This window comes from Helicoverpa armigera, chromosome 14 (assembly GCF_030705265.1).
Source record: "Helicoverpa armigera isolate CAAS_96S chromosome 14, ASM3070526v1, whole genome shotgun sequence".
NCBI lineage: Eukaryota > Metazoa > Arthropoda > Insecta > Lepidoptera > Noctuidae > Helicoverpa > Helicoverpa armigera.
In genome coordinates this window covers 5997469-6018924 of record NC_087133.1, presented here as the reverse complement: position 1 = coordinate 6018924, position 21456 = coordinate 5997469, and the positions used below count along the sequence as shown (strand labels likewise).

Below are 21456 nucleotides of genomic sequence, written 5' to 3'. Positions count from 1 at the left end.
AAATTTGTGAGGTTATAAATCTGCGCTAAAAATCCTTTATAGAATCTTGTTTCAGGTACCGTTGCCAACTTGATCTAGGGACTCCATATTTATCAGCTGTTAATTTTATTTTTTAACCTTTTGATACCTCTTGTATTGCTCGTTATATTAAATCTTTAGGAATTTCCCGTCGCAAACCATTCTTTTAACCCCGACGCAAAACGACGGGTGTTATAAGTTTGACGTGTCTGTGTATGTGTGTGTGTATGTGGCATCGTAGCTCCCAAACGGATGATCCGATTGTAATGCGGTTTTTTTTGTTTAAAAGGAATGTCATTCGGGAGTGTTCTTAGCTATGTTTGGTGGAAATCGGTTCAGGTCTTCAAGGTCATCAGCTCGTTTGTTAGGTGTGATAGGAATGTTACACGCTCAGTTTACTTGCAAGCATATGTGGGATCTAAAATTTGAAATACTAATGTCTTTTGGAATCACTGAGCTGGTCTGCTGTTAGGACACGAAGATAGGAGACGTAACCCTGAACTGCCTTTTAGTAAACCCATCGAGTTTGGGCTCGTTTAATTTGTCTTGTCTAGTTTTCTTCATGTTTCTAATTGACGAGAACCTAATGCTGGAAATGGGATGTGGCGGATGAAACCCTAGAATGGTATATTACCCTGGATCAACAAAGGTCCATCTTTATTGTTTCTCAATCTGTGCAATTCTCCCAGAGCCAGTTTGTCACGAGGATTGTTAAACAGCTTCCTTTGGCTGAGATCGCATATTATAGCGAACCCATCATAAATAGAAGGAAAAATTAAGGAGCTCCTTTAAAAAACCATGAAATAAAATAAAATTCATCCTCATCATCATCATCCTCCGAGCCTTTTCCCAATCACGTTGGGGTCGGCTTCCAGTCTAACCGGATTCAGCTGAGTACCAGTGCTTTACAAGAAGCGACTGCCTATCTGACCTCCTCAACCCAGTAACCCGGGCAACCCGATACCCCTTGGTTAGACTGGTGTCAGACTTTCTGGCTTCTGACTACCCGTAACGACTGCCAAGGATGTTCACTGACAGCCGGGACCTAAATAAAATAAAATTATAAATTTAAAAAAACCCCCGACCCAAAAAAGTACGCAATTATTATGACAAAATGTTATAAACGATAAACCCTATAAAAAGCAAAAAGTAACTTTAAACACTACGTAAGTACCAACTAAAGCATGTCAGACTAAACAAAATTTTGACGTGTCGACGGTTTTATTTAAACCGTTTAAATATCTCGTAATGTTGAAACTGATTGTAATTTTTAGGATAGCTCTTTGATTATATCTAGCCAAACATAAGAAATGGCAATAAAAGTTGATTATCTGTAAAATCTGATTTTTTATGCAATAAATGTGAAAAAGTGCCCATCCCTCCCATACCTCCCCTAAAGTATGAAATGACATTAAGAATCGAAGTGAAATGCGAGTTGTTGATCGAATTTTATAGAATCGCAGGACTGTAATTGCAATGTGTTAATGATAAAAACAAATAAAAACCAAATAGTGTAAAAAAAATATTTACTTATTTCTTTTTCTCGTATGCAATACAATATCCAATAGTAATAATAAAGGTAGATCCTATCACTACTAAGCTTATTTTCTCTTAAAAGTACATGTTTAATGCAACAGATGGCGCCACTAAAACTAAAAATGAAATAAATAGGTGTCTTGTCCTATTTCTAGCACTATCTAGTTTTTTCTATATGCTTTTCAAGAATAAAATTTTTTGGTTGAAAAGACTGATAATAAACTTGATTAAACTTTTAGATGAAGAGTAAATATAATTAAAATATTTGTAGAGATGGTCATCTTAAATATGAATAATGACTCCTAATATCACACACAAATTATAGATGACAATGTATATTCAATGATTCATACAATATCTTCTCTATATTATAAAAGATCCCTTATTCATCGCATCAGGAACAGACTACAACAATGACTGTACCGATAACTAATATACATTTTTTTTTGTTCTATGTCATCAGCAAGTGATTTATCAAGTAAAAGGTGAATTGGTACAATTTCAATACATTCTGCGTTCAATTCGAAGTAGGAAATTGCTATCTTATCGTGAAAAGCGTCGAAGTCCCAGCCGATATGATAAGGGCGTGAATCAGATGATAGGTACAAATAATTGATAAACAACAGAATTGTCCAGTAAAGTATCGAACACCTGTACAAGAAACTGTACCAATCGTTTATTTGTTTACTTTCAAGAAAAAGAAATACAAACATCAACATGTCTCACAGTAAGTACATCAACGCTTTAATTTATATTGCAACCCTATCTAAATTCCAATTTAGAAAATATCTGGTGTCTTTTCTATTATTTTAATTATTGATATCAAAGTTATAAGTGCGGCCATTATTAGTGATAAACACTTGACTATGCTTCTTTTGTCCAAGACGTAAAATAATAAAATACCAACTCAAAACCTCTTTTGTGCTTTACTGAAATTAAGAAGCAACTGAAATGGTTGAATGATGCAATGTTGTGCAACGACCGTTCTGTGTCCACATGCAGTTTTTGAGTAAAATTCTTCCCATGCAGCAGGATAAAAAGTAGGATAAATAACCCTATATATAAGTTGGGCCCTAATCTTCATGTGTCCCAAACTTCAGGCTATTTCATTCAGCCGTTAAAGCGTGCTTGAGGAACATATATTCAAAACTTTCACATTCAGAATACCCATTATGATTACGTCGAATAGGTAATATAATGTTATTTTGTTTCTCCTAATTTCAGACCCACCTTACGGACCACCACCTCCATACTACACCGGCCAAGGGCACCCGCCACCTCCCCCTCCCGGAGGGTTCGCGTATGTGCCAGCACCAGTAATGATGCCGGTCTACCAGCCTCCGCCGCCGCCACCACCACCAGAAGTCACCGCGCCACCAACCTACGTCACCAATTACATCTACCAGCAGCCGCCGCAACCACAGCCTGTTATAGTCGAAGGTAACCCTTTCAATATCTTTGTTATTGGGAATATTGATGAGGTCGGTTAAAATGACTCATTTAATAGTACAAGCATCATAAACACTATCTCAAACACATACTCACAGTATTGGAATTAAAAGCAAGGGTACTTATTATGATAAGACGGAACAATAATAAGTAGAACGAAGCATTTATCAATAAATCGACAGCAAACCGATTTTTGTACTTATTTAAGAAGCTTTAGATTTGTAAAGAGCATTTGACACTTTGTCAATAGAGAGGGGTTCCACAGGGCAATACGTTGGACCTCGTGGTTTAGTCTTCATTAAAGTAAGCTATGCAAAACAATGTATTCAGGTAGCGTGGTACTCCTTATTTGCAGAAATCACTATACAACAACAACCAAGCAATCCGTGGAGTAACGTATTGTCGACTGCCGAAAAGGGATTGGCGACAGTTGGCAAAGGGTTGGCCTTGCTTGAAACTGGTCTGCGCAATAGGAATTCTAGTAAGAACCAGTCAATGGTGCAGGTTTTTAAATTGTAGTCGCAGAATAGACTATTCCTGGTCTTACGATAGCTTATAGATACAAAAATGGTAGAACACATAGCTTCCCTATAGTTTGTAATAGCAATTTCACAATTAATCAGAATTAAAATGTCTCGTTTCAGATATCGAATGGGTACCAGCTACAACAGGGGACGTTGGTTCTCTGTCCCACAAGGCTTTCGTAGCGGGCAGGGAAGCTTGGGACGGCAGTCCTCTGTGCGTGATCAGGGCACACCACAGCGGAGAGTTCCTTCCTGGCAAGCTGGCCATCAAACATCGTGCGGCTTATGTGCCTTATGGAGGAAGAGAAGTTCCTGTTCATAACTTTGAGGTTCGTAGTCTACGTTTATAACCTATTTTTTATATAGAAACGTGAAATGAATTCTAACTATTCTTAAAACTTTTGAAAAATAAAAGCCATTGGTAGTCCTAGAAAAAAATCCGTAATTTTTTATGAATATTATGTCCAAAGTGCGACCCTACTGTTATTTATCTCAGATCTTTTCAATAAGTCTCATGCTTTAACTGTCTATACAGCGCAATAAATAAACAGTTATTTTATTTTCTTGTTCGTCAATCTTCAGGTTCTGTGTGTCCCGTCCCACGCAGTCCGTTGGCTACACAGCAGCAACGGCCAGGTTCCTGTGGGAGCCATTGCAGCCGGCAACACCCACAGTGGTGAACCACTTTATATTGGACGTGTTCGCCACATGCAGTCTTTGACACCTGGCAAAGTAAGTTTCATTTAGGAATGTTATTGTTTTTATGAGTTACTTTCCCTACAAAGTTTTGTTGTTCAAAAGCTTTTATCTACGAGTTAGTTAAACTCGTTTCTTTCTAGTATTCCATTTCTATGGCAATGCTGAATTCAGAATGTGGAAAGCTTTACACTGCTACAGATATAGCTGGCTTATAACTGCAATATTAAACAAATGGTTGTCTGTGAATCCCACTAGGGAACCACTAATAGGGCTCACAATTACGGTCGATTTGTTTCTTTAGCTAGCTTCCCCTTTTCCTCGCATCCTTTGTTTTAGTCACAACAATTATATCAATATATAGTTGAGAGTGACTCATTGTGAACATTAATCTAATCAATAAAATAATCAACATGAGAGTATTTGTCATTGCAGAATGTCGTGTCCATACATGAGTTTTGTAGACCGAACTAACAGAACCAACTTATGTACTTGTAATAATCTTACTATCTACATTAAGTTCACCTGTACCTTGCAATTAAATCCTAAATTCAGTGAAGCATTTCTAAGAATAGGAGGATAGGATTTTGTTAGAATCCAAATATAATTCATCATTGAAAATGGGGGGTCCGAATGTGCGCATTCCCTATTTAAATATCTGTCTAGGCTGGTTGACGCTTCTCGTGACCAAAAGGCTGGCTATTACCTCGGACAAAGGATGAGCATGGCTATCCAACGAGGTAATGCTGCCAGCCTCTTGGGTACGCTCCCAGTTGACAACGATAGGGATGAATTTTTTGACGCTTTTTAGATATAGTATATTTTTTTTAATTGTTTTACTAGGATAGTTCTTTTTTTGTGTTGTAAATATCTATGTAAATAATCATTGAAAATAATCGACGTGATGGTTCTTAATTTCATCTTTACCAAATTATAAATGAATGTTTATTCTACGAAGTTACAAGCCTTCATGTTTCTTTTTTCAGGTGCACCCCAGTCACGGATGTTGCTACATTTCATTCGGTGGATCTGAACATACTCACAAGACTTACGAGGTGCTGTGCAGAATTGTTGGTTAATCCACCAAAGAACCAACTTACAATTACTATGATAATACTACCCAATAAAATCTAAATAATACTTAATATGTATTGAGAAGTTATACAAATACGGTCATCGTTAATTATGAAAAAGCCACTTTATCATTTTCAAAACTTTATTTTCTAAATGCTGATATTATCAAATGCTTTTTTGATTTTGATAAATTTGAAAATGACGTCATACAAAACTCTAATTGTACAAATATGTGCCTAACTGAAAACCCAAATTAATAATCTTTAAGACACCAATAAAAAGATCACTTTTTATTTATTCATTTTAATATTTTTTTGTTACATCCTTACGAGCTTTCCAAATGCGACAAGACGTTAGTAGGAGAGTATTGGTGCATCCGCATCAAATGATGATCCAGATGCCCTAATACTCTCTTTTCAAAATGAGTACTGTATTCAGAATTCTCTATTCAAAATTCGAATGCAGTACCTACTCATTTCGAAAAGAGAGTATTTTTGCATCTGGATCATCATTTGATCCAGATGCCCAAATAATAAACACAAAATAATAGGTACTCTCCTACTGACGAAAAACAATTTTAGTAAAAAAGCAAAATAAATATCTTTATTTTCTTCAAACAAGCAGAGTTTACTCTCTTGAAGAAATAGGTAGATAGAGTTATTGAAGACTCGATTGAAGAAATAGATAGAGTTATTGTTTCTTAACACCATCAACCGGTTCTTAAACTTGCAAGTATCTTGAGATCCGCTTCAATCTATCCGGCTGAAACTGAATATAGCATGAATTTTCACATATAGCATCTGCCTATTCTTGCGCTTTCACTGCGTCTATCGTACCTACCCACCTATGCAGAAATCGCGCATCAGACGATCTTTTTTTTTTCTCTTGATCACGTAATAATTATAACCCACAGGATTCCGCTACATGAAAGAAATAATACAGGACCCTTGGTAGAGGTCTTAACGTTACCTTTCTTTCACCACTATTGCCTTTCATTGACCAGAAGGACTTCGACTTTTATCCTCAATGCATTTTCACTGGGCCCTATGATCGTAACTGATCTACTGAAGAACAATTAGCGGAATGCCTTAAATTGATTGATGAGAGCTCCCGCAAAAACAAAATAAAACGCCAGATGCAATTTTAGTTTCATAATTTTAATAAGACAAGAAGTTTTCTTAAACAATATTACATAGTTATATCACTAGCGCTGCGGAGTAGTTTTTCGCCTCAAACACACGCGTGTTTGAGGCTGTGATCATCTCATTTGGAAGTTGGGCCCTTCAGTGACCGCCCCGCCGTCGGGTGGTGGGGGGAAGCCCCCATCATTGTTGAATGCCTGGTCCACTACTGTCACACCACCTCCGTCATCACCACAACAGCTGCAGCATAAACCCATGTTAGCTGCCTGGAAAAGAGAAATAAAAAGGATATTATTGCAAGATGTTAGAAGTCGAAATCTTCACCTAAGCTTTTCTTAAGCAATAATTATCTTATAATAATTTGTTCTTCTTTCGATAAAAATTCTATGAAATAAGGTTTCACGTTATGTATTAATGTCCCAAGAAACTGTTAAATCCGTAAATACATATACCTAATTGTTCAGATCCGTACCGGAGCTTAATTAGTCTTTGGTCAGAAACAAATGCACAAAACCTATTTATAAAAATATCATTGTTCCAAATCTAAAACAAATAACAACTGATTAGATAGAAATACCAATGATGGGTATGCTATCGAGAATCGTCGATAACAAAGATAATGACCCGAACAAATACCTAATATTTATGGAGTTGTTAAGTGACCAGATTCAAACATTTGAATATGGAGGTAAAGATGGTTTTAAACTACAAGTCAAACGATACAATAATCTATGTAACTTAAATGACACAAACGATATTAGACTTACATTTAGATTTTTCGCTCCTTAAAGTATAAGTCGTTGGCTAGAGATATAAACAAAACCTTACATTTATGTATCTCATAGCTCACAAGCTGCCTAGTTCTAGGACCTATTTTCGAACCACCACTAACCTGCTATACTGAATTCTCAAAAACTCGTCGGAAACTTACAGACCATAACTATGCAAACCGTAGAGAGATTCTGTTAAAAATGCTATGCATATTTGTATAGAAAACAGAATTAGAAGATTATTTTTTGAAAACGGGGCTCTGGTATCAATTATTTTTTTAAGAGAATTACCACTAAGTTCTAGACTAGATAGTACTAGGTATGTTTCTGGATGTAATTATATTATTTTCTTTTAGTGCTCTTTGATGAGCCCCTAATTACCGCCTAATGTCTTCAGAGAAAGCATTTATTCTACTCGTAAATTAGACAATAATCATAAACCGTTTGGATTGAATGGAGCTTCCGAGATTTAAACTATTTTCGCACGTCAGCTGTTTCTATGTAACTTGTTTATCATTAAAGCTTATGGCACCTAAAGTTATTCAACAATATTAGATAACAACACAAATTACATAATATTATGAAAGAACTGTTCAAATTATGCTCCTGAAAGTAAAAACACAAATTATTATGAATACTCACTTTTATTTAAATATATCCAAGTGCTAAGCCACCACGTCCTCCGAAATGTTTTTTATTTAAGCAGTCGACTTATTATGTAGCCCACTTGCTTGCTAAAGCGAAGCTAGCGTCCATTGCGATAAGATAGTTATCATCGATAAATAATTCAATAGAAAAAAAAGTCACACGCATGAATCATTTAGGACGTAAGGAGTTCTTAATATGAAAAAAATAGCATTCAAATTTAGTTATTGAGGAAAGTGACTGGCATTATTTCTTATCATACCTAATTGATACTGCTTTTAAACCAAATTACATATTTCTTCATAAATACATTCAAATCTCGCTTTATTCTCAGTAATTCGCATTATCAGGCCATCATTTATGATAATACAAAGATTATTATAAAGGCAGGTATAATTTCCAGTGACTTAACAGCCACAATTTGATGCGAGTACCTACCCAAATTGTTACAAAAATAATTTGAAAACGTCTTAACGTTACGATTCAAAGAATGTTTCAAATACAAGTTCTACAATGTTTTGACAGAGATGTAACTTGATACAATTGACAATGCTTACGAGACAGATAGGATGTCATTGTTCCGATATAGACCTAGCAATAAGATAACCATTCGGGAAAGTTTTCAATGGAATAAACACAGATAGCGATCATTCTTCACGTTTTTCAAATAGTTAATCAGTTAAATCATAACCACTATATTAGTAACGGCTTTCGAACTGATTGTCGACCCCTCAGTGGCTGCTCTCCTAGGAGATAAGCCCGGTGCGCAGGACATACATGTAATTGTTATAAAATTTTGCACAAGAGTTTTCGCAGACACTCTCTCATCCCTTACACTTATACTCCAATGGGACGTCCATGCAATATGACCGAGGAGAGATCGAATAGAGGAACGACTGTGTAGCGCCACCAACTTCCAGACTCTTGCCTTTGAATCGAACCCAATACCCCTTGCATAACAGTGCGACTACCAGACCAACATTTTCTCATATCTTTGTCTTTCCATCTGAAAAAAGACTTGCAAATCGATAAGTAATAAATGGGTCCATAAAATTCTTCTAAAATGGAATCATCTTAATCGCCAACTAGGCGGCACAAAATATTGGAGCTTATTAGTAACAAACAAGCCCAATTCTCTATCTAAACAATGCACTTAAAGTAGATATACTCCGAACGTCAATATTTCATGATGAGTCATACGTTTGTACCTATATTGTGCCCACACTCATGAGTCACCTCCAAATTAAATATATTCAAACGTAGGAAGCGCTAATTGGTCGTTAATTAATATATTTGTCAGATTAAACCCTGTCGACGCAGGTGCAGTGATTAAAGGGGTATTTTTTCTTTGTGCAAGAAAAAAGGTTTTCCCATAAGAAAGCCTCTGAAGGCTTCTGTTTATAATTTCAGAATCATAAACAGATTTTCACCGAAAAATGGTCTCTGCAGAATTTAACAAAGTCACGAAAAAAAGTACTTATAATTACTGTCCTCAGTGGTCATGGCAATTCCAGTGGTTCAACTTGTCTCTCTCTTTTGACCCATTCGAGTTTTCAAATCATAATTTGGTTGATTGATTTACGAGTATTTACAGTCAGCCATACTGTAACAATATCACTTCTGTCCAAAAACTTTAAAAAAATATAACCACCTTTAAATCGTTAGACCTAAAACCGTAATTCTGATTGAAAAACGATGTTATGACCAAACTAAAAAATATTATACAGGGTGTGTCGTTCACAATCACATTAAATCCTATCGCATATTATACTTTATGATAGTCTATGGCGAATTATAAAAAAATAACCTAACCCATTCAGTGGTTTAACCACAGGAGTCATTTTTCGTTTTTTTAATTTACTTACAACATCATGTGTAAAGCAGAGATAAAATTAGGAGTAACGAATGTTTTGATCAGTTGACAGCTGTCAGTTTTCAAGGGAGCATTTCATTTAATGTGATTGTGAACGACACACCCGATATAAGTACATGACATAATTTTCCATAGATATTCAGAATATTTACTAAATGCCCATATTAATATTTGTGATCTGAAATATCAGATTTTTTCGTAATCGGAACATCTATTGAATTAGATCTATCATTCTTTATACGTTTCTACAATGTAGTACTTTTCCTGAGGTAGTAAAAAAAGAGTCGTTAAAATCATAAGTTATGGTTTCGTGTTTGCTACACATCCATTAAAACTACAACAGCTATAAACTGAACTGTAAAATATAACATAGCACACCTTTTTAAAAAAAACGACATGGCTTGAAACTTTCTAAAAGTAGGTAGCTAGAGCCTCCGTTCGTTTTAAACCTAGTTTCTATTAGGTACTATTAGGTAGGTACTTTATATTGAACTTGTATTGCAAAGTAATTCAAATAAAAAGACTCAGTGGATTGGATTTTTTACTTAAAAAATATAGTTTACATACATAAATATCTTACGCCCTGTTGGTATCACTCTTTTATTTGTTTATGCTTAGAAATATTGTTTATGCATTGATCATAATGCGATAATGTGTGAGCTCATTACTCAAGTATTTGAAATATATTATTACGTACAAGCTATCCTTCTTATTGTACTGACTTCTTATTGTATTGACACTATAACAGGAATTATTAAGTTATAACATAATGATTTACTATCTATTCTTTGATAAATATTTTAGACATAATAAAAAAAAATAATGAATGCCGTCATGAAAATGGCGTACGTGAAAAGTTATAACGTATATTTATTTACAACTGAGGTGTATAGATAGGTATTCGGAATACCAACATTATCACAATTACTGATATCTCCTATCTCGCACTAAAACTTAAGGAAAACGAAGAAAAAACGTGCTCACGTGTCCTTCAATTGAATACTACAATCGAAAGATTAATTTACTGACAATAATTATTACGTAAAGACTACACCTTCATGAAGGAGACGATAATAAGAAAAATAAATAGAAGGACGCATGAAAGTCTCGCATCTCTGAAATATTTCTCCAAGACGAAGGAGGGGTTTTTCCAAGACAAGAAATTATCATCTTTGGCAATTCCTACAATGTTGCTATAGTTAGGAAAAATTTTCAATTGCAGTATTAAATACATAGGAGATCTATTTATTTTCTATTTACTTAATACATATTTAATATGTGCTTAATTAATAAATAACAAAGTAATAATAGGTTAGCATTTACTAAAGGTTGCTGCTGCATTCCATGATGAAAAAAGTTTATGCTAAAGGGCTTCAGAGAGGAAATTATGTTTAAAAAATAAGTACTACTATTTATACAAATATTATAAAAGTTTTCCTATTAAAAGAAGTTCCTTTCTGAGGCCCACACCACCGTTATCTTGGACCCTGTTTCCGACTATACTTTGAGCGAAATAAATTCGTTTCAATTCATAGGTATATTACTTTCAATAACATTCAGAAAAAAAGACAATAACAAAATAATATTGCACCAAATAATTAAAAAACAATGAGGGCATAAAGTAAATTCTAAAATTAGGCATAAGTTTGAACTAACAGTGAAACAGTACAATGTTTTACTTTCGTAACGAAATTAGAAAAAGCGTGCATTGAAAACACAACTGTCAGTTAGTACAATATATTCCTAATTTTATAATTATTGACGCTGATTAAAACAAAAGAACAATACACTATTATTTACCCGGCTATTGGTGCTTATTTGTTACGGCTCTATAACTTTAAATCTTGTAACGACATTTGTGACTGGCCATGTGGATAATGTAATTTTTTCACAGACTACAGATTTACATAGTAAATTCTTGTGACTGCGCATTGTTCCAAAATAAAAAAGTTTAAAAAATAATATTTGTTAGCGGTGTGTTAGTATTTATAAGGAGGTGGTGGTTCGACTCGGGGTCCGGGCGCCGAGCCAGCCGGTGGTTGTTGAACGACAACGCGATTTTGTACAATCACGGTGCGTTTGTTATCATCGCTGCAACAGTCGCAGCAACAGCAAGGGATGCAGCAGCAGCAGCACGGACGACATGAAATGTTGCAACCCATCCTGAAACATTATATATGCTCTATTAATCATTGCAGTTTTAATATAGCAGATGATGTCTAGGTTATCTTTGCTCTGACGGGTTTTTCCTTAATGTTAAAGTCCTCTTCGCATAGATTTCTAGTTTATTCAGTGCAGGTGCGTTAATATAAATAACAGGCTACTAAGACTTCAGGGTCACGTATGTAGCAAAAAAATCGGAATTCTATCTAGTTGTTAATTTCAACTAAACCCACAGTTCAGTGCACTGTGCACCGTGAAGTGAAGTAAAACAAAAGCAATAAAATGACTCACTAACAACAGATTATATAGGGTCAAGGACATTCACTAAACACTGGACACCAAACAAGGTAAAGCTGTGCAATCACATGATTTTCCACGAGGAAACACACAACTTAGTATTGGGTTTTTTTTATGCGTTTCTCTTGGAAGACAATTGTTTAACAGAAGTTTGTATAGCTATTACAATATGATTAATAACTGTATTTACATAAATGCTGGTTAGAACGTACGCCAAACTATGATTTATCTACGATCTATATTTAACACTGGCTTGCAAAAATCTGAACTCAAACTCAAAGAAAAATCTTACCCGAAAGAAAATAAAGTTTAGAAGTGTGTTTTGTATATCTTGGCAAGCTCGGCAGCCTAAACTGATTGCTGAATATTAACAAATGTGGTCTTTCATATCACAATTAGTCATATATACAATAGAGGTTTATGTTTATATCAGATATCAGCGTACCCATCAGTGATGACTCATGTACAGATTTGAGTCCGAGGGTCGTAAAATTGATAATCTGTGGTTCATTACGCATGCATGATCCTGCGATTTTGTATTGAAGGACTCACTTTTTCCTTTTATATCGTCGTACGTATTTACAACTGTGCAGTTTCCTCAAGACGGTTATTCCTTATTGTTTGCCTATAGTGTAATAGTCACGACTCGTATAGGTATCACTAAAACGGGTGAACAGTATAATACGTAATCACAAGATGACGCTAATAGAATCGAAGGTTTGTTATTGACAAAGTATACTTACAGTAAAAGTAATTTACAAAGTTTTTTGTGAAAAAACTACCTATTGTTCAGAGTCGCGTACTAAAGAGGACAACTAATTATTGCCGTCAATTTAATTAGTACTAACAGTTAACGACTACTTTAAAGATAAACAATAATCATTTTATGTTGGTCCCCTCGTGGTACGTTAAAAGTTTACGTCGTATAGATACCGAACCGGGTTTACCATATTTGGTTGTATCAAGGCGGGTGACCAAGGGCAAAAGTACCTACTTATACTTATTGTCATGTCACAAATTATTGTTGTCGATAATTGATAAGGGGTTTAAGGCTAGGTACTTTATGTAAGTACTCTACTAAACAATACTCAGATTAAGATTGTTGTTGGTACTCAAAGTCTGAACAATTTAATAATCGCCTTGTTGTAACCATAAAGATATCAGGTGGCATCAATTACTTATCGATAACTTAATCTAACGTTAGTATGTATGCTAATTAAAACTAATGCTTCATGCCTTCTACCACCACCCCAAAAGCCAGCAAATGCCAATCAAAATTAATATTAGAAAAATTAAATAAAGGTCGTCCACTAGTCTTACCTTAACTAAGCTTTTCATCGGTACATTTGTGAAGGATCAGGGGGGTATCCTGGGTATCCCTGTGGTGGAGGGTAGCCGGGATGACCGCCGGGGGGCGGGTATCCCCCGGGTGGTGGGTACGGGTAGCCGGGCGGCGGCGGCTGCTGCTCGTATATGACCGGCGGGGGTTGCTGCACCACGGTCACGTGCTGCGGCGGGGGTTGCTGCTGCCCGCAGGCGTTAGGACACAGGCAGGGCACCAGGCAGCACGCACTCAGCGCCAGACAACACGGGTTACAGCAGACCTCACAGTCGCCACACTCGAACGAAAGACACAAACCCATCCTCACGCACCGTTGTTTACTAAAACCGATACCAATCAATTACTTATAATTCTACTCCTTAAGCACCTGCATCAGTGTTAGATAACAGAATGGTATTCAATAACTAAATATTCTGTATATATTTTAAACAGAGTGGAATAAGTACCAGCCTTTGTTGCCAAATGACAAAATGGCGGAGTGTTATAGTGTACTAAGACTCTTATCATACATTGTTATCTCTTGATAAGAGTATTCGTTCATTGCTCATGTAATATATCAGGAAAATAACTGTGAAATCTTGGAAATAGACAAGGATGTCCGCGCATACTTTCATAATAAACAATTACCTACTTAGTCACAAAAATATTCATTTCCTCAACCATCTTATATTACCCATGAAAAATTATTTTATTACCTAACCAATATTTTGAAATGTGCTAAGTAATTACTTTGCAGATATTGTGTTGTAGAAAGAAACAAAATGTAAAATAATAGAAAGGTTGTACTTTGTACTTTAATTCGGACTTTGTACTTTATGCTGTAATTTTCCAACTATCTCTCTATATTGGATGATTTATCAGCAAGATATATTTCATTCTCCAGAAACAAAGGTAAGTTTTATTCAGTACAAGACTGACACTCCACCTGTTATTAGGAACTGAGTATACTAGTTTTTTTTTTCATTAGATATCTACCTATATTTTATCCATTACAACCTCAATCTAAAAGCTCCATTTTCTCGTAATCAGTGCAATAGTTAGGTAAGGTTTTAGATAGTCACTGCTTAAGCTAGACTTTTAGATCACACAAGCAAACTAAGTCAATGCACCAACACCACTCGATACATAAATTCATTAAGAACGTAAAGAACGCACTTCCACGTTATATCTTAATTTAAAAATATGTTCAAGAATTTTACTACAGTAAAAAGTTATATATCTACCATGATACCTCAGTGTTTTGTTTACTACATAGCAGGTATTACTAGGTCGAAAAGTCCATTTGTTATGTTGAACGCGCAAATCCCACCCAAGATAGCCCCATGATCTAGGAAAGCTCAGTAGTTGGGGTATTCAAATTGACCTATTTACCTTTAATATACCTCTAACATAAATAAAAAAATAAACCGTACCTATATCGGAAAAACCCAAACTATTTATTTCTATTTAAGTATACCTACTTGGAAATTCTTAACTGATAAAACCTTAGGAATAATATAATAATTATGATTCGGATAATCGATTACGGAAAACCGAAATCTTTATGATCTTAAGCTTGTACGGTTTCAATTACCTAGATAATGTCAATTTTGTCCTGTCCCAATTTATTTATTATCTTAGAGTACGCGCACACTAGAAACTTTTAATCGGTCGATAGTTTTTTTGGCCTCAAAAATCAATAAGAAGAATGGAAGGACATACATAACAATGATCGGGTATTTATTAGGTATCAGACCGATTAAAAAAATTGACTAAATTCACGATTTGCTAAAATGAATGATGTTAATATGATTTGAAAAAAAAATCCAACCTCCAGACCAACAATCGTCTGACTGTTTAGTCTGCATTGCCCGCGTAGGCCAAGTGTTTTTTGCACAGTCTCTTTTGAGCTTTGGAGTTTATTCTTTAAAGTTCTGTTCATGATCATGAAATTATACTAGCCTAAGGTAAACATCGTTGACATAACAAACTTTGAATTACAAAAAAATGATTAGGACGTAAGCATGTTATCACTTAGGTATTACGCATGCACCACCTACCTAGGCTTAGATAATTTATTATCAATTTTCGAGTTAAAGGCAACACGTGAGTCTATCGTAGGTAACTATAAATATAAATAGATAAAGAACTGATGAAATAAATTCTATACCCATTAGTCTAATGGCTGTATAAGTCACTATTCGTAGGTACTACTAATTACATTAAAAGTCTCATTAGCTCACGTTACTTGAAAATTACAATAAATATTAACTTTAATTATGATTATACATTCCATCCAATGTTGATTAATAAACTATAAGTATAGCAAAGGGCATTCGTGACTAGTAGGTGAGTAAATATTGAAGCCTTTCCTATCTAACTGTTATGTATGTATAATGATGATGGCAATTAGTATATAGATATTAAAGTATAGCCTAATTAGTGTACCGACTGATATTGTCTTAGAACAGTCATTTCCAACAAGTGACTAAACCAAACATTGGTCTGACGCATTGTCATGACGTGGGATGTGGGTTTTCTTCTAGTTTTCGCACTAATTTTTCCTGGTTAGAATAACAGTTAAGTAATCTTCGACATTTCCCTTAAAAGAATTGCCTTATTTTTTAAATAACTGCCGATTGCTAAAAGCAATATAGGAAGGTACACACACCTACCTACCCACTACTTACTTTTGACTAGGTAGGTATCTAGTTAGTACCTATCTACCTTCACATAAACAATTAATAAATGAATACGAGATTTCTACCTCAATTTCAATTATATATAGTAACGATGAATATTATGTTTTAAGACACAGGTTATCGAGTAAGTAATGAAAATACACGATACACACCATTAGATACGAATTAAATAGGACTGACACATTTCTTCAAATAATCCGCACCTAATGGAATGAACACCTAATGAAAGCAATGTTTTAAAATAGGCAAGGACATGCACGATGTTACCCCATTCCATGAAAGCTGATAAATTGTTAATATGGATAACTATTATCATACGGCTTAAGCACCTGATAACCGCTTATTACATACATTTAAAAAGTTAGTGGACGACCATTTTATTACTAAACCTGCGCAGCCACGCCTTAATTTATATATTATTTAAAAGAATTAAAAATCTTACCTGTTATTTTTGTATTTTATCGGCACTGTCCCTTTCTAACCTCCGAACGAACACAGCGACAGAGAAAAAACAAAAGTGAATGAATCAGTTGTTATTAGGTTGCAGCGGTTTGTCACACTGCCGCGCCGGGGAAACAGCGCTGTGACGTGAACGTCTGCGCAATACGCTCTGAAGTAAATACAATACTCTATCCCTTTCCCACTATCGTGAAAAACGATACAGGCAAGCAAGACCGGTGACTCAAAACTACAGCGTTGGTATCAGTCATCGTGAAAATGAGAGCAATGTCGATTCAACCTTGTTATACGGCACGTAGAGAAACTGAACTCGCCAATTAACGAGAAGGAAAACCCATGCGACGTATTCGTAATGAGGGTAGGCAACCACCTAGCTGAGGTGCATGCCCTCTTCTTAACAAGGACCTACATCTACATTTTCCTAGTATGCGTTTCAACTCCGATCGATATAAGAATTTAAAATAAGCAAACAACGTTCGTGCTTTGCTGACCTCACATTTACATTTCAATTAAAACAATTTAACATGCAAGGTTAAAAGTGGTTTTGAGACAATACCACAAAAGAGTGTCAATAAAATGATCATTCGCATAATAATACGGTTTGACAGCTTCTAGTAATATTGTAATGCTAATCAGCAGACGAGATGCGCTATGAATGATAATATTCATGAATATCGATGTTGCTAAATATTGTTTATACCTGTGTATGGACAATATTAATAAGTTCTTTGAGCTGCGCAAGTAGCATCAGGTATCGCTTCCAACAGGTATCTGTGAAGATCAAAAGGGGAGGCCTATGTCTAGCAGTGGAGTTTTGACAAAAAATATTAACTAGCTCACTAGCTACTCTTCATTTCTGCTGTCTTATTACTTTTATAAAGAAAAACATTTTTGTTGAAATTCATGAAAAAAATCTAAGTTATTCTGGCTGCTATCGATTTTGAGCTCTGAAAAAAATCACAACTACAGATATCCACAGACCCGGCGAGATGTCACCCAGGCCGTCGACTGTACTTCTTCTGTCTAGTTCAGTAGAACAAAATTATGTCCCATTAGTTTCACTGCAAATGTGCAAATGTGTAGTGTGAACTAGTGGGAATACCAGTAAAAATCTGGAACTTCGGGAAAAGCTAGACATCTTTTATACAGGTAAAGGAAGATATTCATATAACGCTACAAAGAGAGAGTTAACAATAAATGTTTATGGATGAAGAGGTAAGAGGTGGACCAAGGTAAAGATTGCTTGAAAGATGTTATAAATAAGTGGGGAGTGGAGTGGTTCCTAGTATGAGCGCTGATAGATATCAATAACAGCGGGAAACTTAACCATGCAGACATAAATAAATAGGACGAATGAGTCCGTTTAGATGTTAGCGACGTATTTCAGTCACAAAACTCCTAAAACCCTATTTATATTGAAGTCCCCAAAAACCATAAGCTTGTAATGTACAGATATACTGAAATGGTTAGCAATGCACAAATATGGAGTAGGCAAGTACAACTCACGTAAATTATCTTTTCACGTATCGGTGCTATTTGTAGTAGGTACATAGTAGCACAAAATATCTGGAGAGGGCTATGGTCCTTACATTTTATAATTCCTATTGCGCAGTATGACGAGTTAAGTTGATATAATTTAACTGTTTAGGTCGTATAGATCAGTGAAGTTAAATCTTAGACTAGTGGCGGAAGAATTGACAGCCTCACGGACTCACGGTTACTGAACACAAGGTTACTACAAACTTTTTGCTGTATATTGTGTCTTTGAGCAACAAATTAGAAGATATTGAATTTTCAGAGGTGAAAAAAACAAATCGTGCATAAATGCGATAAAAACCAATAGGAATGTTAAAGACCTGATCATGATAATATTATGCTACTGCACAAGGTTCCTACGAGATTTTTACAGCACATAATCGCCATAAAGCCAAGTCGCTGTAATCACGGTAATCTGGATATCTTATCACGCAACTGCGTCACACTCAATCAATGCCAAAAAATTAGACGGGAGCTCACTCTACTACGATAAGCGAACAAAGTATACACAAAATGTGAAAAATAAAACAAACCAGTGATGTCTTATGAAGACATATTAACTGTGCTCGCACCGGCGGAATCTACAAAGAATTTCATAAAATCTGTGAAAGTTTCTGACAATAAGAAAAAGACAAATAAGTACAATAAGAGTGAAACGAAAGATGATAAAAATGCGAAGAAAACTCTGTTGCGAAGATTGCCGAGTGTTCAAAGAGCGGTGATCCCAGCGTTCGGTCGGTTTCGTAATAGTTTCCGAAAATTGAATTGTTTTAAGAACCAAAATGAGGACGAGATTCCCATGATGGAAGTACCGCGACACAAGAGCATCGATATTGGTGTGGGACTGGCTCGTAGGATGTCCCTCTTCCTCTTCACGAGGAGGACGGTCTGTGTACATCCATATCACCCTTACACGCCAGAGCAAACTACAAGGAAAATCTATTTTTGCCCAGATGACAAATAAACACCTTCGCCTATCATTTCCAATGTTACTTATGATTTTGAAGAATAGTGATTTTATCTATGAACATTTCTTGTTATTGTTAAGATACCGTTGTCACCACTGAGACAGAAACTGTGTGGATACAAGAATAAATATTTACTTAATTTACCTTGTCCAATCTTTTTAATATTGCAGTACCTATGTACCTAATATTTATTTACCAGCAAAGGTCATCTTTACGACAGAATAATAGTTATTTGTGTTAAAAAAGAGCAAAGTTGTTCTTTGCTGCGAGTGTCGATTTTGAATCCCAAACAAGCAAAGGATTCTAGGGTTTGATTCTAGGGTAGAACCATGAGTGAGTAGAGGAATTCTAAGGCTCGAGATGCAAAAAAACTTGGCTCTTATGTGACACACTCTTCAGCAGCGAAAACAAAGAGGAAAAAACATCTCTTGTTTAGTAATTCTTATAGATCGAATTTTGAAAAAAAAACTGGACCTATGTAGGCATATAAGGACCTGAACCTAACGTTACCTACCTCTCTTGTATGTAACGAACATATATAAGAATGAATGTACAAGCCGAATCATTGACCTAACAAAATGTCTTCAAGAAAACCGCAGGCCTGTTTTTGTGTGGTTTTTACCATATAAATAATTGAGTTCACGGGATTTCGCTCCTCCAGAGTTTTAACTTTCCTATTTGTCATGGGGATAATAGGTAACATCCAACAGTATATAAAGGAATTCTTTTTCATTTCTTTCACAAGTTAAGAAAGTGTTCAGAGTTAAGTGTGCAGTATTCTTTTGTCAGATCAATTTCAACAGGTTTTGCAAATCAATAGTCGTTTGCCTCATCCGTTTTATTAAAACTCGGAATATTGTTACCCTTGACACGCAATAATTTGGATACTCTGCTTAATTCTTGAAGAGATAAAGAGTCGAAATGACGCGAGCCATTCTATTTATTGTAATTTTATGTTTTGTTTCAAAATCTTTTGGCAAAACCTTTTCAGAATGTGATTTGGTCCGGGAATTGAGAAAACAAGGTTTCCCTGAACATGAACTAAGAGACTGTAAGTAGAAATCTTTCTTTTATAATGCGTATTATGGACGAAGTACCTATGCCTGGTTGCTGTAGTGGTTTTAAGAGCGGCTGCTATGAGCGAGCTATCATCAAGTTTATATCCCGGGTTTGACCTAAATAAAATAGCATCCCGTAGTACGGTAATTGATGATGTAGTCTACTCTACACCGTGTAGGGTCGCAGGGTTCCTGTATTCCTAGATTAATTAACTTATTAATTAAAAACCATCTGCAGGCCAGGTGCTTCAATAACTGTTACTACCCCTCATACTTTATGATAACAGTTAACTTTTCTAACTACAGGGTTTCTAACTTAACATTATTTCAGGGATGTGCCTGATTGAAGCGGAGAGTAATAGGCGTACCCACGTCGTTGGCGGTTCCAATTCGGATGGGTCTCACGACTTTGGACTGTTTCAAATAAATGATCGCTACTGGTGCAACAATGGCGAACACCCTGGCAAGGAATGCAACATACGTTGCAAAGGTAAACAATACGTTTAAATAAATACTGCTCTCCAGAAGTATCTGGAAATCTCAAACAAATATTATACAGTTCTCGCCAAATACAATGGCGGCTCGCAACTATGTATCTAACTACCAAAGCCCAGCTACGTGAGCCTGATGATAAGTAGACACTTATACCTAAGATTTCTGCGCAGTCTCGTGCGACTTTTTGAGCCGCCATAAAGTTTGGCAAGAATTATACCAATCTGCCACAATTTAAGTATCTAAGGCCTACGTGTCTTTCTCAGATGGTCTTCCAATTTTAAAACCATTTTTCTTTTTAGATCTCCTGTTGGATGACATCACAATAGCATCAAAATGCACTAAGAAAATATTTGGTGTCCATGGTTTCAACGCTTGGGTCGCATGGGTCAACAAATGCAAAGGAAAAAACCTTCGCCCACTTCCCTGTTAACGTGTAATGGCACGAGGATTTTAAATTTTGTATTTCATACACAATAAATTAGAAGCACACTAACTAACCGATAGGTTTATAAGCTTTATTCATCCTACACCTGCATTATCAGGTGTCAAATAAAAAAGAAAAGCTTGACGCCACTGAAACATAGATCAAACTATTAAGATTTGTTAAAAATAAATGTAGTTGCTCGATAATTTATGAGCGGATTTTTTTTAATTCCCTTTTCCCTTTTGAAAATAGCATGCAGGCTGCGCATGGTGCGCTATGGTTTCAACCACAGATACCTAATGGGTT

General features: G+C 35.6%; 2 protein-coding genes and 1 long non-coding RNA gene across 6 annotated transcripts; 2 read left to right on the top strand and 1 right to left on the bottom strand.

Annotated features, from left to right (window-relative positions):
* Positions 1-2015: 2015 nt before the first annotated feature.
* On the top strand, positions 2016-5578 carry LOC110380542 (uncharacterized). 2 transcript variants are annotated; one of them, XM_021340543.3, is made up of 6 exons: positions 2016-2281; positions 2779-2994; positions 3359-3484; positions 3648-3856; positions 4110-4259; positions 5210-5578. In XM_021340543.3, exons 1-6 carry the CDS (start codon positions 2272-2274, stop codon positions 5300-5302), a joined length of 804 nt encoding a protein of 267 aa, XP_021196218.1. In that variant the 5' UTR covers positions 2016-2271; the 3' UTR covers positions 5303-5578. The 2 variants fall into 2 exon arrangements, with proteins under 2 accessions (XP_021196218.1, XP_063893772.1); XM_064037702.1 differs by lacking the exon at positions 3359-3484 and having other exon boundaries at positions 2034-2281.
* An 855-nt stretch (positions 5579-6433) lies between these two features.
* LOC110379830 (uncharacterized) lies at positions 6434-16826 on the bottom strand. 3 transcript variants are annotated; one of them, XR_010277106.1, is made up of 4 exons: positions 16562-16826; positions 13508-13849; positions 7852-11890; positions 6434-6705 (listed from the first exon to the last, which is right to left on the bottom strand). It is a non-coding gene; the product is annotated as an uncharacterized LOC110379830 (long non-coding RNA). The 3 variants fall into 3 exon arrangements; XR_002429773.3 differs by having other exon boundaries at positions 16653-16826; XR_010277107.1 differs by lacking the exon at positions 16562-16826 and adding an exon at positions 13976-14114.
* Positions 16827-19904: 3078 nt separating this feature from the next.
* On the top strand, positions 19905-21357 carry LOC110380029 (lysozyme). Its single transcript, XM_049837277.2, has 3 exons — positions 19905-20224; positions 20563-20721; positions 21026-21357. The coding sequence occupies exons 1-3, from the start codon at positions 20095-20097 to the stop codon at positions 21154-21156; spliced, it is 420 nt and encodes a 139-aa protein (XP_049693234.2). The 5' UTR covers positions 19905-20094; the 3' UTR covers positions 21157-21357.
* The last annotated feature ends 99 nt before the right edge of the window (positions 21358-21456 follow it).

Coding starts and splice junctions, on each gene's coding strand:
- LOC110380542 (XM_021340543.3), top strand. Junction 3,485..3,647: donor TCTGCGCAATAGGAATTCTA/GTAAGAACCAGT, acceptor GTCTCGTTTCAG/ATATCGAATGGGTACCAGCT. Junction 4,260..5,209: donor AGTCTTTGACACCTGGCAAA/GTAAGTTTCATT, acceptor TTCTTTTTTCAG/GTGCACCCCAGTCACGGATG.
- LOC110380029 (XM_049837277.2), top strand. CDS start 20,095: ATGACGCGAGCCATTCTATTTATTGTAATTTTATGTTTTGTTTCAAAA. Junction 20,225..20,562: donor TGAACATGAACTAAGAGACT/GTAAGTAGAAAT, acceptor ACATTATTTCAG/GGATGTGCCTGATTGAAGCG. Junction 20,722..21,025: donor ATGCAACATACGTTGCAAAG/GTAAACAATACG, acceptor TTTTCTTTTTAG/ATCTCCTGTTGGATGACATC.